The sequence below is a fragment of the Hyperolius riggenbachi genome, chromosome 3 (genome assembly GCF_040937935.1).
Source record: "Hyperolius riggenbachi isolate aHypRig1 chromosome 3, aHypRig1.pri, whole genome shotgun sequence".
Classification (NCBI taxonomy): domain Eukaryota; kingdom Metazoa; phylum Chordata; class Amphibia; order Anura; family Hyperoliidae; genus Hyperolius; species Hyperolius riggenbachi.
This window is the reverse complement of record NC_090648.1, coordinates 380,574,870-380,587,787: the sequence shown is the minus strand read 5'-3', so window position 1 is coordinate 380,587,787 and position 12,918 is coordinate 380,574,870. Positions and strand designations below refer to the sequence as shown.

At 44.8% G+C, this 12,918-nt stretch overlaps 1 protein-coding gene across 2 annotated transcripts in view; it reads left to right on the top strand.

Annotated features, from left to right (window-relative positions):
• KIAA1549 (KIAA1549 ortholog) overlaps positions 1-12,068 on the top strand; it is a 206,519-nt gene extending 194,451 nt beyond the window's left edge. For both annotated transcript variants that reach the window (XM_068277338.1, XM_068277337.1), the window contains exons 18-20: positions 6,722-6,867; positions 7,519-7,688; positions 8,079-12,068. In XM_068277338.1, the coding sequence (XP_068133439.1) occupies positions 6,722-6,867; positions 7,519-7,688; positions 8,079-8,306 (544 nt within the window). In that variant the 3' untranslated portion in view covers positions 8,307-12,068. The remainder of the gene's footprint in view (positions 1-6,721; positions 6,868-7,518; positions 7,689-8,078) is intronic.
• Positions 12,069-12,918: the final 850 nt, after the last annotated feature.

The window sequence follows — 12,918 nt, the reverse complement described above, 5'->3', positions numbered from 1 at the left end:
AACCCAACTCCTAATTAAATAGCAGCTAGTGGCTTTCATTTGCTAATTCCTGGGTGAGCAGCGAATAACATGTAAGGAAACTTTTCATCTAATACTTACATGACAAGTTGTTGTGCCATTGTTGAGATGCTGGTCTTTGCAGGTCCTGGCTGGAAACAGAACTGTTAGTAGCTGGAGTGGTGGTAGGAAGGCAGAGGTTGGTAATGGAGAATCCGCTTTAGCTTCATGTCCTCAGTTGAAAGGCCTCTCCAAGGGTTGTTGTGCTGGGTCTATCTTGGAATCCTTGTGAAATTCCGTGATCTTCCTGTTGATGAAGCACTGCAGTAGATGTGGTCTCATGCGCTACCTGTTGTAAACACACTCTGTGTTTCCATCAACTGCCAACAGTTCATAGGTGTTTGCGATGGCATGCAAGAGTAGGTATCTAGGATGGTGTATGTCTGTTGGTCTACTTGCAGATATACCATGTTCTTCAACGGTTTCTCTCAGGGGCGCCTCTAGCCTTTCTGTCACTCCAGGCGAGAAAACCCGTGGTGCCCCCCTTGACACCCCCCCCCCCCCGCCCCATGGCAAACCCCCATGAAAATAATCATGGCAGCGTTTCACTAGAACATAATTAAATGCAGCAGCATTTCACTTGAATATAATGCGACAACATTTCACCAGAAAATAATCGTAATGCGGCAGTGTTTCACCAGAAATTACTTATTGCGGCAGCGTTTCACCAGAAAATACATGCAAATGCGGCAGCGTTTCACCAGAAAATATGCAATGCGGGCAGCATTTCACCAGAAAATACGCATAGGCAGGGCTCCTCTCCCCCCCCGCCCTTCCCATTATAATGATCTTTGTGCAGCAACTCCGGCTGCAAAACTCCCACGCTGACTGGCAGAGCAGGGATATGGGAAAATTGCACCCCATGAACTGCAATGGAGACACAAATAGTCTCCAGTGCAGGACTTTGGACGCCATTTTACCGTAGCCCTGCTCTGCGTGTCGGAACCCACAGACTCTGCAGGCTGCAGAAGTGAGCTTATGGGCTGCAGTCAGTGAACTGGCGCGGCATCTATTAGATGCCGCAAGCCTGTTCACCACCTGGGGACACAACATCCGGCTGGGGGGAGGCGGCGGCCCCCCATGCCCTCCCGCACAGCAATCGTGACCTCTTGGTTGCCGTTGCGCCAGGCACCTCTGCAAGATGATCAGAAGAAGGCACAAGGGGGACACAAGGAGTCACAAAGGAGGACAGAAGGAGTCACAGGGGGACTGAAGGAGGCACAAAGAGGACAGAAGGAGGCACAATGGGGGACAGAAAAAAAGCACAAAGGGGGCAGAAGGAAGCACAGAGAGACAGTAGGAGACATGAAGGAGGACAGAAGTATGCACAAGAGGGGGACAGGAGATGGCAGAGGGAGATGAAAGGGGGGCAGAAAGAGCCACAGGGAGACAGAAGAAGGCACAAAGGGGCACAGAATGAGTAATAGGGGGACAGAGGAAGGCACAGGGGACAGAGGTGGCACATGGGGACTGAAGAGGCACATGCAGACAGAAGGAGGCACAAAGGGAGACAGAAGGAGGCAGAGGGGGACAGAAAGAGAGACAGAAGAAGGTACAAAAGGGCACAGAAGTAGACACGTGGACAGAGGAAGGCGTAGGAGACAGAGGTGGCACATGGGAACTGAAGAGGCGTGACAGAAGGAGGCACAGAGGGAGACAGGAGGAGGCACAGAAGGACACTTAGTGGGACTGAAGGAAGAACAGGGGGGCAGAGGTGGTGGCACAAGAAGACAAATAAAGGCAAAGGGGACATAAGGAGGCATAGGGGGCACAAAATGAGGCAGAGGTGGCACAAGGGGGACTGAAGGAGGCACATGGAGACAGAAGGAGGCACAAAGGGGCAAAGAAGGATGCACAAGGCACAGAGGTGGCAGCTGCCTACAACTTATGCTAAGTAAAAGAACACCCACGGGGTGGGGCTTAGTCTGGGGGAGGGGCTTAATACAGCAACATAGCGCCTCCCTGGACCAATGGCACTCCAGGCAATGGCCTGTACTGCCTATGCCTAGAGGCTCCCCTGGTTTCTCTTGTAGCTGTCTTCAATCTGCCGGATGGCCATCTCTCCAAAAACCTAGGTAGAATTACTGTCGGCTACCACCATCCGTTGTTCCATCGCATGCTGTGACAAAGGCATGTTGATGTTGAAGGTCCATATGAATCTGAACTGTTGACTCTCTTGCCGGTTTGACATTGAAGTCCACTGCTCTTATGCAAGGAAGACCAGTAGCACCCTGAAACTGTTGCTTCATAAGTAGCACAGCAGCCTTCACCACTCGACTATGGATCATGCCAGTGCCTTGGAGGGCCTTCTTGTCACCCCCGGGGTCAGCCCCAGGTCTGGCAGCCAGAGCTCTTGATCCCTCTGCTTCCTTCCCTTCACCCTCTGCTTTCCTATCTTGTCCTGGCTGCTATCAGCTGGCTCACCTCTGCTCTTCTTCTTCACCTTCCTTTCTGTTCCCACAACATGGCTTGGCTCCAGCCTCTATCACTGTCCTCAGGTTCTCCTTCTAACCAAAAGTTGTTTTTGATAAAAAAAAAAAAACTGTCAAATTCAGCTAAAGAGTCTCAAGCTGCTGCACTTCAAAATGGCTGTCAGTTGTAGACTGAATTCCATCTGCCACTTTTAGCTACTAGGCTACAAACTGCAACTTTTAACTGCTAGGCCTCAGCAGGGGAGCTCATGCCGATGCTGTCATTCTGTAGCAGAGCTGAATTCTCTTGGTTATTGGTTATTTTCTGTCCAAATATTCATTCTTTACATTTTCTCTACTGTTTACAAGCTAGTAACATCTTTTTAACCATTTTTGTTAATAATTACATTCTAATTTCTGATTATATTTTAATGAATGTAAGTTATAAAAGCATAGCTGTTATCTTGGTTTATATCAACCTGGATAGTGTAATGGTTAAGCGCTCCGCCTCTGACACCGGAGACCAGGGTTTTAATCTCAGCTCTGCCTGTTCAGTAACCAGCACCTATTCAGTAGGAGACCTTGGGCAAGACTCCCTAACACTGCTACTGCCTATAGAGCGTGACCTTGTGGCTGCAGCTCTGGCGCTTTGAGTCTGCCAGGAGAAAAGCGCGATATAAATGTTCTGTGTTGGTTTGTTAGTTTTTTGCCATTTAATAGGTAAACTCTTGAGAATGTATCACACTTCATATATAAATCGTATTCAGTTAGTACCTCCTTGATAATAAATATATACGTTTTAGTCTAATTTTCCATCTCACAGCAGAAATCATCTAAACATTAACCTTAAAGTAGAGCAGGCTCATCTACCAGGCAACACGTGAGAGGGAGACTGTGACCAGCCACCTTCTTTGACCTCTATTCACTTGAGCTTATCAAAAAAAAACACAAGGGGGACCCGAAATCTACTACCTTGCCTAGGGCCCCATTACACCTTAATCCATCTCTGGTGTAGTATGAGGCATTACACAAGAATCCATTGAATGTATATTTTCTTCTGCTTACCTTGGTACATTTGGTAAAATTGCAGAGGATTGTACAGTCAAGATGGTATAAGTGTAACGTCATCTTTATACAGCAATTTCAGAATCAAAATGTTTGAATATAATGAAAACAATGTATAATAATAATAATAGACTGTTCAATTTCAGCCTGGTCAATTGGAAAGGATGACTATTCCATTAAAATATTCTGAATGCCATACTTGGGAAATGCAACTACAAAACAGGTTCCTGTGCATCCCCCCCAATTCATCCACCTCCCCGTTTGTGAGAGTGGGGAGGAGTGTAGCCATCCCACACAACACACAATGTGATGACTAAAATGGTATCAATCACCCGTATCATCTGGCTGATGATGAAAGTAGGCTGCACCACTGTAAAGAATGCAGTATATGTGGTGCTATACCTAATTCCAGTAAACAGATTAATTAGCCATCTATGGAAGTGATGATTTTACGTGGGAAACAAATGGTGCACAAAATTTACGACACTAAACTTCAACATGACTGAATAAAATCATCACTTCGATACTATACTTATTTTATTGAAAAGTATACTCGATGAATCGTGTACAGAGGTGTCCATAGGACCATGTTTTGCCATATACATATTCGTCAGCTCTCTTCTATTGGCTGTCTGCAGGGGCAAACCCAGGATTTTCAAGGGGGAGATTCCTGAAAGGTCTCTTTTGGCAAGCCGCGCACTACCGCGCATGCGTTTTCCCACAAAATACACATGATGCACAGTATTTCCCCGCAAAATACACACAATGGGCAGTGTTTCCCTACAAAATACACATGATGCAGTAGTGTTCTGCCAAAATATATATAATGTGGCAGTGATTAAGTAGGCAGATAACCCCCCTTTATTATGGATAACGAAATTACCCTTTAGTACAGGTGACCAGATGACCCCCCCATTTATCGCACAGGTAGCCAGAGGAGGCCCCCCCATTTACAGTATAGGTAGCTATATGACCCCCAGTTAGGATAGGATACCCCTTGTATATAGCCAGGGTATATAGTCAGACCCCTTTGTATATAGCCAGGGTATATAGGCAGATGCCCCTTGTATATAGCCAGGGTATATAGTCAGACCCCTTGCATATAGCCAGATCCCCCTTGTATATAGCCACTGTATATAGCCAGATACCCCTTGTATATAGCCAGGGTATATAGTCAGACCCCTTTGTATATAGCCAGGGTATATAGGCAGATACCCCTTGTATATAACCAGGGTATATAGCCAGATCCTCCTTGTATATAGCCACTGTATATAGCCAGATACCCCTTGTATATAGCCAGGGTATATAGTCAGACCCCTTTGTATATAGCCAGGGTATATAGGCAGATACCCCTTGTATATAACCAGGGTATATAGCCAGATACCCCTTGTATATAGCCAGGGTATATAGTCAGACCCCTTTGTATATAGCCAGGGTATATAGGCAGAAACCCCTTGTATATAACCACGGTATATAGCCAGATCCCCCTTGTATATAGCCAGTGTATATAGCCAGATACCCCTTGTATATAGCCAGGGTATATAGTCAGACCCCTTTGTATATAGCCAGGGTATATAGGCAGAATATATATATATATATATATATATATATATATATATATATATATATATATACACCCAACATGGATGGGTGGTAGGGTGCCACTCTAGGGGGAGAGGAGGAGATCGAGGCACCAGCCGCCGAAGTGTAATGCAGGGAGGGGGGCGACATCACTCCTCCCTTCCTCTCCATCAGTGCTCCCTCCCGAGTCCCTGTGCAGAGAACGCACAGCGGGCGTTTAGTTTACCTGAGTCTCTACCCTCCAGCCGGCTTCATCATTCTACTTCTTGTTTTGCGTCATGGGAAACAGGAAATCGAATGAAGCTGGCCAGAGCGCAGAGACTCAGGTAAACTAAACGCCCGCTGCGTGTTCTCTGCACGGGGACTCGGGATGGGGCACTGATGAGGCGGGAGGGAGGAGTGATTTCGGCCTCCCTCCCCGCATTACACTTCGGCGGCTAGTGCCGCCATAGTGCATGCGGGGAGAGCAGCAGGGGGGGATTCGGGGCATCGGTAACCCCCCGCCCTGCATGCGCCACTGGTCTGTTTTATCATGGAACTTATTCAGCACCCCATGCTAACAGATATTTAGCCATTTAGAGAGTCTGTTATTTTAGTTTAGTCTGAGCAGACTAGTCGACTTTCTTTGAAAGAGGAAATGCAAAGTGCATTACTGCTAAGCAGTAAGGACAACCTCTATATCACAAAAATGTGATCAAGTGTCTCAAAGGGATGCAAAACAGCTGTCAGTAGGTCCTTCTAGTGCCCAACACACCCACCTCTACTCCCACGTTTGCTCATCTCGCCATACCTGGCAGGAGCTGTCAGTAGTGGCATGCTGACTGATGTTTGCATGGCGCACTTTTGTCACAGATACGGTTAGTGCCTGCCTCTTTCTTCTAGATGTCTGTTATTCTAAGCAGACTAGTAGCCTTTCTTTGAAAGAGGAAATGCAAAGTACAGCACTACCAAGCAGGACGGACTATCTCTATATTTCATTGGCTAATATGGCTGCCTACATCTAAGCACATCATTATAGATGTTAGTAATGCACAAGATTAACATTAAGCCAATCTATTTTAAAGCGGAATATAACCCTGCATTTCAACTTTGCTCTAAAATATTATTTACAGCATATTATATGCAAAAAGCATTTTTTTTTTTACTAGACCAGCATTGGAAGGGTTAAACGCAGAGGTTTAAAGGTCCTGGAGAGATATGCAGAAGTTCAGATAGATACATTCTATTTAGTTACATGTATCTATTGATAAACAGTTACACACTCTTTGGCTGTCGTCCAAGCTCCTTCTCAGTGAGAGAGATGAGTCACATTCAACACTTAGATACATTATGTAAACAAAATGTATCTATTTCAGCTTCGGATGCGTCTGCAGAAATCTAAAGGAACTTTAAAGCCCTGTGTAACCCTTCCAATGCTGGTCTAGTAAAAAAAAAAATATGCTGGTTGCATATAATATACTGTAAATAATGTTTTAGAGCAAAGTTGAAATGCAGGGTTATATTCCGCTTTAAATATTTACATTAAAATGAAGCTCTGTTATGTATTTGCTGATAGGATGGGTCAGTGTCAAGCTTCACCTCATCTCCATTTCTTTGCCCTCCTCTAGGAGTCCAGGGTTTGGATCAGGGTTCCTCCCCCCATCAGAGATCACTCCGACAGATCCTCAGCAAGCAGAGGGGCAGTATCCTGGTCGGATGTATCCTGAGGACATCCCATCTGTGGCCAGACCCCGCCCACTGGGCAGCACTTCTGGTAATTACTGTTCATGAAGTTGTTGTTAAACAAAATCTTATATTCAGTGTATGTATCTGATTTTGCCATTTATTAAATACAAATAATTTCATGTTGGAAACCTGCTTCCTTTTATCTTTTATGGAACTATAAATCACAATATGCCATGTCCACCAGACTTGTCGGTTTTTCATGTGACTTGTAGTTCTTTGCAGCTGGATTGACACACACATGTTCTAACTGAAGTATGACTTTCTGCTGGTTACATTTGAGCTGAATTGTGAAAATCGTTTAGTGAGCAGGATAATGGATAATAATTTGCCCCAGGGAGGGTGCAGAGGTTGCTGGAGGAGATAAAACAGCAATTAATTTCCAACATTTCTTTGTAATGATAAATTTAATGAGGGAAGCAATTAAACAACAAGCTTCTGAATGTTGGTACATTGTGAAGTAGCATATCCACAATCTTTTGTGCCATTAAGTTGATTATTTTACAATTGTTTTTTTTACAGTCCATCCCTTTAAGAGATTGCTTGGGAGTCTATTCACTTTTGACCAGCTTCACACTCCTCTTATTGCCAAAATTCACCTTATATCTTATTCCTCTCCAGCTATTGATCACCATAATAATCTTGTTCCACGCAGTTAACAAACCATCATTTTTTGCCATAGGCCCCTCCCAGATTCATCAGCTGACTCAAGTAGGTATCGCCAGCAGAATGGGAGTTCAGTCAACAGACGTGGCACTGAACCGAACTGGACAGCCCACAGGAGGACCAAGCTGGTCATCATATTATAATCGTGACGAGGAGACCCCAAGGAATCTCCCACTACGAGACACTGTAAGTTCAATGCTGTTTTCCTAATCTTCTTTCAGCCTGCTATAGCAAATGGAAGGTTACAGCTATACGAGAAAAATGAAATGTTAACAAATGCAATGCAGTAAACATACTATGCATGCAATGTATAAGGGATGGGTAAAATTGGTTTATTGGTGGAGTGCCCTTTAGGTGGTTGCTAGTCTGCAACTTCTAGATCTGGTCATATTCTCTCTGTTATGTATGTGGTCTAGGTTGGAAAGAGATATCATTCTGGATCTCTTCCATAAAACATTAATACATATGTAGTGCAGTTTTGGGCTTTCACATATATTGTAACGGTACTGTAACTGGAGAGGATTCAGAGTAGGGCCAGTGAATGAATAAACAATTGACTGATTTTATCTCTTGCAGGGTCTAACACATGGGCCTCAGGACTATGGGACCCCTCAACTATTTGGCATGAGCAGAACTCCGGGTCGGCAACCCACCACACACCTTCCACCTTCAATCTGTTATCCTGTGGCATCTGCTGAGGATGTTCACCCAGGTCACTCCTCTGCCTCCCTCATAAAGGCCATCCGTGAGGAACTGCTCCGCCTCTCTCAGAAGCAAGTGGTAGCACCGGCCTACCATAGCTGATAAGGGCTGCCTATGGAGGGTTACAGGCCGCTTCCTATGGAAGCCAGAATTGGCAAGAGGAACGATGAGGAGCTGGTGCTGTGACTACAGGAGTCCTGTTAGGACAGTGTATCATGCCTGGGGGGGTCAGCAACACAGGCAATCACCAGCAGTGTGGAGAACCGAGGATAACAATGACAGCAGCTTCACCACTTTGTAACACTTTATAACTAGCAAGACAAAAGGCAGGGACAGTTAAGCACTAAGCCCTGTTAGTCAACATTGTGAGAACCAGAGACAAATCACAGTGATAATTGGCAGTGTCACAGGAGCTTGCAATATCCTTGCTGTTGTGGTAACTTCAGATAGGAGGAATACACAAGTTGTGGTCTTAAAGAAACATTCCACTGTTTAACTTCTCCATAATAATGCTTAAAGTAGGATTGAAGTCAGCCTAGTAGTTGCAATGTCAAAGGTAATTCCCATTGGCAAGACACCTCCAGACTGAGTTTTAATGTGTAGATAAACCATTTTCCTTGAACACATCCTTTCCCCAACTTAATTTCAGTGAATGGACACACTTCCATCTCAAAAATTTTCTATATAATCTTCATCAGGACCTTTTCACACAGTTAAGGGGCACAAGAAGGCATTGCCGTGCAGCTTAAAGGTACTTGGGAAGGCCAGTTCTTGGAAAACACTGCCTTTTGTAACAAGACACATAAAAAGTTTGAAGAATGCAAAGACAAAAACTGCTGGCTGGCTTTAGTGTATGTTTGAGGAATATGACTGTTCTCCTTGAAGGAGGTCTGCCTTTTCTGGAGTACTTGTATCATTCCAAATGAGTTGACTGTCTTAGGGAGAACATTGCACAATTAAGGTGCAGCATGAAAGAAGTCCTGTCTGAGCATGGTAGGATAAAACCAGGAATATGTAGAAACGGATCTAAGAGCATACTTTACAGGATGGACAAGGCTTAGTGAGATTACATATCCATTGCAGACTGTGGGTAGGGGAAAATACCTCATTTGCAGGAGTCTGCAATTTCACTGGTTGTAATTGAATTGATACTGGGACCACTGGTCCCCTGTTTAGGGCACTCCGTCTTTATATTCCTGTAGGTTAATTATCTTCAGCTGAAAAAAAAAATGGTTGTCACAGCTGCGTCTGAATGCAAAGTTTTTATTTTAAGATGCTGTTATATCTTCAAAGTACACACAGTGCTCTGTGGATTTCTGTTGTCCAGGACTGAAAGAGCAGCTGGTTAGTGGATAAAGCTATCAGCATGACTGGTACAGAGTAACAATGCAGCAGGCGGTCAGTGGTGTAATGATGATAGAAATGGCAGTATCTGTCTGCCAGGGGAGGGTGGTACAGAATTATAGTGGAACATTAAGGTGGCTATATCAGAATGGTACCAGCAGGGATTAGTATGAGGAGGATGGAAGCATAAGTATCTAGCCACCAGCAGGTAGTGGTATGAGGAGAACAGGAGTGGAAGTATCTAGCTACCAGCAGGAAGTGGTATGAGAAGGACAGAAGTGCAAGTACTGTATCATGCTACCATCAGGGAGTGGTATGAGGAGAACCAGAGTGGAATCAGCTAGCTACCAGCAGGCTCTGTTATGAGGACTGGAGTGGAAGTATCCATCAGCAGGTAGTGGAATGACAAGAATGGGAGTGAAAGTATCTAGCTACCAGCAGGGAGTTGTATGAGGACGATGGAAGTGGAAGTATCTAGCTACTATCAGGGGGTGGTATAAGGACAGGAGTGGAGTTAACTAGCTACAAGCAGCCAAAGGTATGAAGAGGATGCAAGTGGAAATATCTAGCTACCAGCAGACAGTAGTATGAGGAGGACAGGAGTGGAATTAACAAGCTACCAGCAAGGAGTAGTATGAGGAGAATGGAAGTTTCTAGCTACCAGCAGGGAGTGGTAAGAGGAGAATGAAAGTGGAAGTATTTATTTCCCAGCAGGTAGTATGAGAAGGACTAGAGTGGAAGTATCTAGCTACCAGCAGGATGTGGTATGAGGAGGATGGAAGTGTAAGTATCGCGCTACCACCGGGGAGTGGTATGAGGAGGACAGGAGCGGAATCATCTAGCTACACTTAGGGGGGGCAGGAGTGGAATTATCTAGCTACCACCAGGGAGTGGTATGAGAAGGACAGGAGTGGAATTAACTAGCTACCAGCAGGTAGTGGTATGAAGAGGACAGGAATGGAAGTATCTAGCCACCAGCGGGAGTGTATGAGGAGGACAGGGGTGTAATTAACTAGCTACCAGCAGGATGTGGTATGAGAAGAATGGGAGTGGGAGTATCTAGTAGTTATCAGAAGGGCGTGGCATGAGGAGGATGGAAGAGGACGTTTTTGGCTACCAGCAGGGAGTAGTATGAGGGTGATGGAAGTAGAAGTATTTAGCTACCAGCAGGTAGTGGTATGAGGACAGGAGTGAAAATATATACCCTCCAGCAGGGAGTGGTATTATCTAGCTACCAGCTGGGAGTTGTATGAGGGGGGACGGGAGTGGAATTACCTAGCTGGTATCAGGGTGTGGTATTAGGGGCAAGAGTGGAATTATCTAGGTACCAGCTGATGGTATTCTGAGGCGTTTGAAAGTGTTAATATCTACCTACTAGTAGGGAATGGTATGAGGAGGACTGGAATGGAAGTATCTAGTTACCAGCAGGGAGTCATAAGGAGGGCAGGAGTGGAAGTATCTCGCCACCAGCAAGAAGTGGTATTAGGGGGGCAGGAGTGGAATTATCTAGGTACCAGCTGGGAGTGGTATGAGGAGTTTGAAAGTTTTAATATCTAGCTACTAGCAGGGAGTGATATGAGGACTGGAATGGAAGTATGTAGCTACCAGCAGGAAGTCGCATGAGGAGGGCAGGAGTGTTCGTATCTAGCCACCAACAGTGAGTGGTATGAGAAGAATGTGAAGGATGATATCGGGATTCTTGCTAGATGTGATAGAGTAAATGATGGAACAAGGAGGCAATAGTATGAGGAGGATGAGTGTCGAGGTGCTAACACGTTTTTCTATTAGGGAGGTTTTACTAACTTTTGGTCATAATAACAGCAGAAGGAGGTATGTGAATGTAAGTAGTGGTACTATCGGGATGCCAGCAGGGGGTGGTAGAGATGGAACAGGAGCAGTGGCATGAGGATGATGGGGAAACCTCCAGCTTACAACAGGAGTAATGTAAGTAAAATAGGAATGAAAGCATGTTACTGATAGCAGGATGTGGTATGAGGAAAATTAAAGTTACGTATTTGGCTTCCAGTAGGGTGAGGTATTGGTTTAGATTCACGCTAGCGTTAAACAGTATTTCGCTGTCACACCGGTCTTCCAGAGAATGCCGAAAGACATTGAGTAAAGATACATTGGATTCTTAAGGTGGTGTTCAAACTTGATATTTAATTGGTGTTTGTCTCTGGCATACACTACATAGAGCATATTCTGCCCATTATTAGGGCTCCAGTGCTTTTGTTTGAGTGAGAGTCCGCAATGAGCACCGAATGACCAATGTAATGTTTAGACAACATTCCCCTGACGTTTAGCCACATTAGGCTATAACCCAGAATCCACCTGGAAGATTCAAAGGCCCTTGAATTAGACTTAAAGAGGAACTCCAGTGAAAATAATGTAGTAAAAAAAGTGCTTCATTTTTTACCATAATTATGTATAAATGATTTAGTCAGTGTTTGCTCATTGTAAAATCTTTCCTCTCCCAGATTCACATTCTGACATTTATTACATGGTGACATTGTTACTGTGGGCAGGTTATTTAGCTGTTTCTAGCTGCTCTGTCTGTTAGACAGCTAATAACAGCTATTTCCTGTCTCTGAACATTGTTACATTGTGGCAGTTTGCCAGCAGTACCGCGGTATTCAGAGCCTCTTGTGGGAGGGGTTTCAGCACAAAATCAGTCACACAGCGCCCCCTGATGGTCTGTTTGTGAAAATCATTGTCTTTCTCATGTAAAATGGGGTATCAGCTACTGATTGGGAAAAAGTTCAATTCTTGGTTGGAGTTTCTCTTTAACAGGGTGTCCCTGGCACCAAACACCAGCCTAATCTCAACAAAACACAACTAAACATGTTGTAACCTAGTATTTTTGTTTCTTTAAGACACTTATGCTGGTAATATACAGTACGTTTGTACCGCTCAATCGAGCCATTAGATGGCTCGATTGATAATTTCCGACATGTCCGATCACCCGCCAGATCCATTCTGCGCTCTATACCGTGGGTGGGACAATGGAAAAAGATAAGGAAAACGAGCAGAAGATAAGAGAATCGCCCGCAGGGACGAGCGGGAATCGATCCGGCGGCATAATTGAGCACTACAAACGTACCGTGTATTCCCGGCATAGGCCTTGATTCATAAAGCATTACCTCATGCGGTAATGCTGAAAACAGCAGACTTTACCGAGCACTTAGTAAAGTGTCAATTCATAAAGGCTGTTACCGCTTGAGAAGCTGACATTACCGACCAGGGAGATAAATTACCGACTTGGCTGTAGTTACCGCCAACACTTGTCAGTAAATTGTCAGCAAATGCCAATTCATAAAGCCTTCAACAAGCGGTAAGCCTGACGGTAGTTACCGACACCTCTAGTGAGACG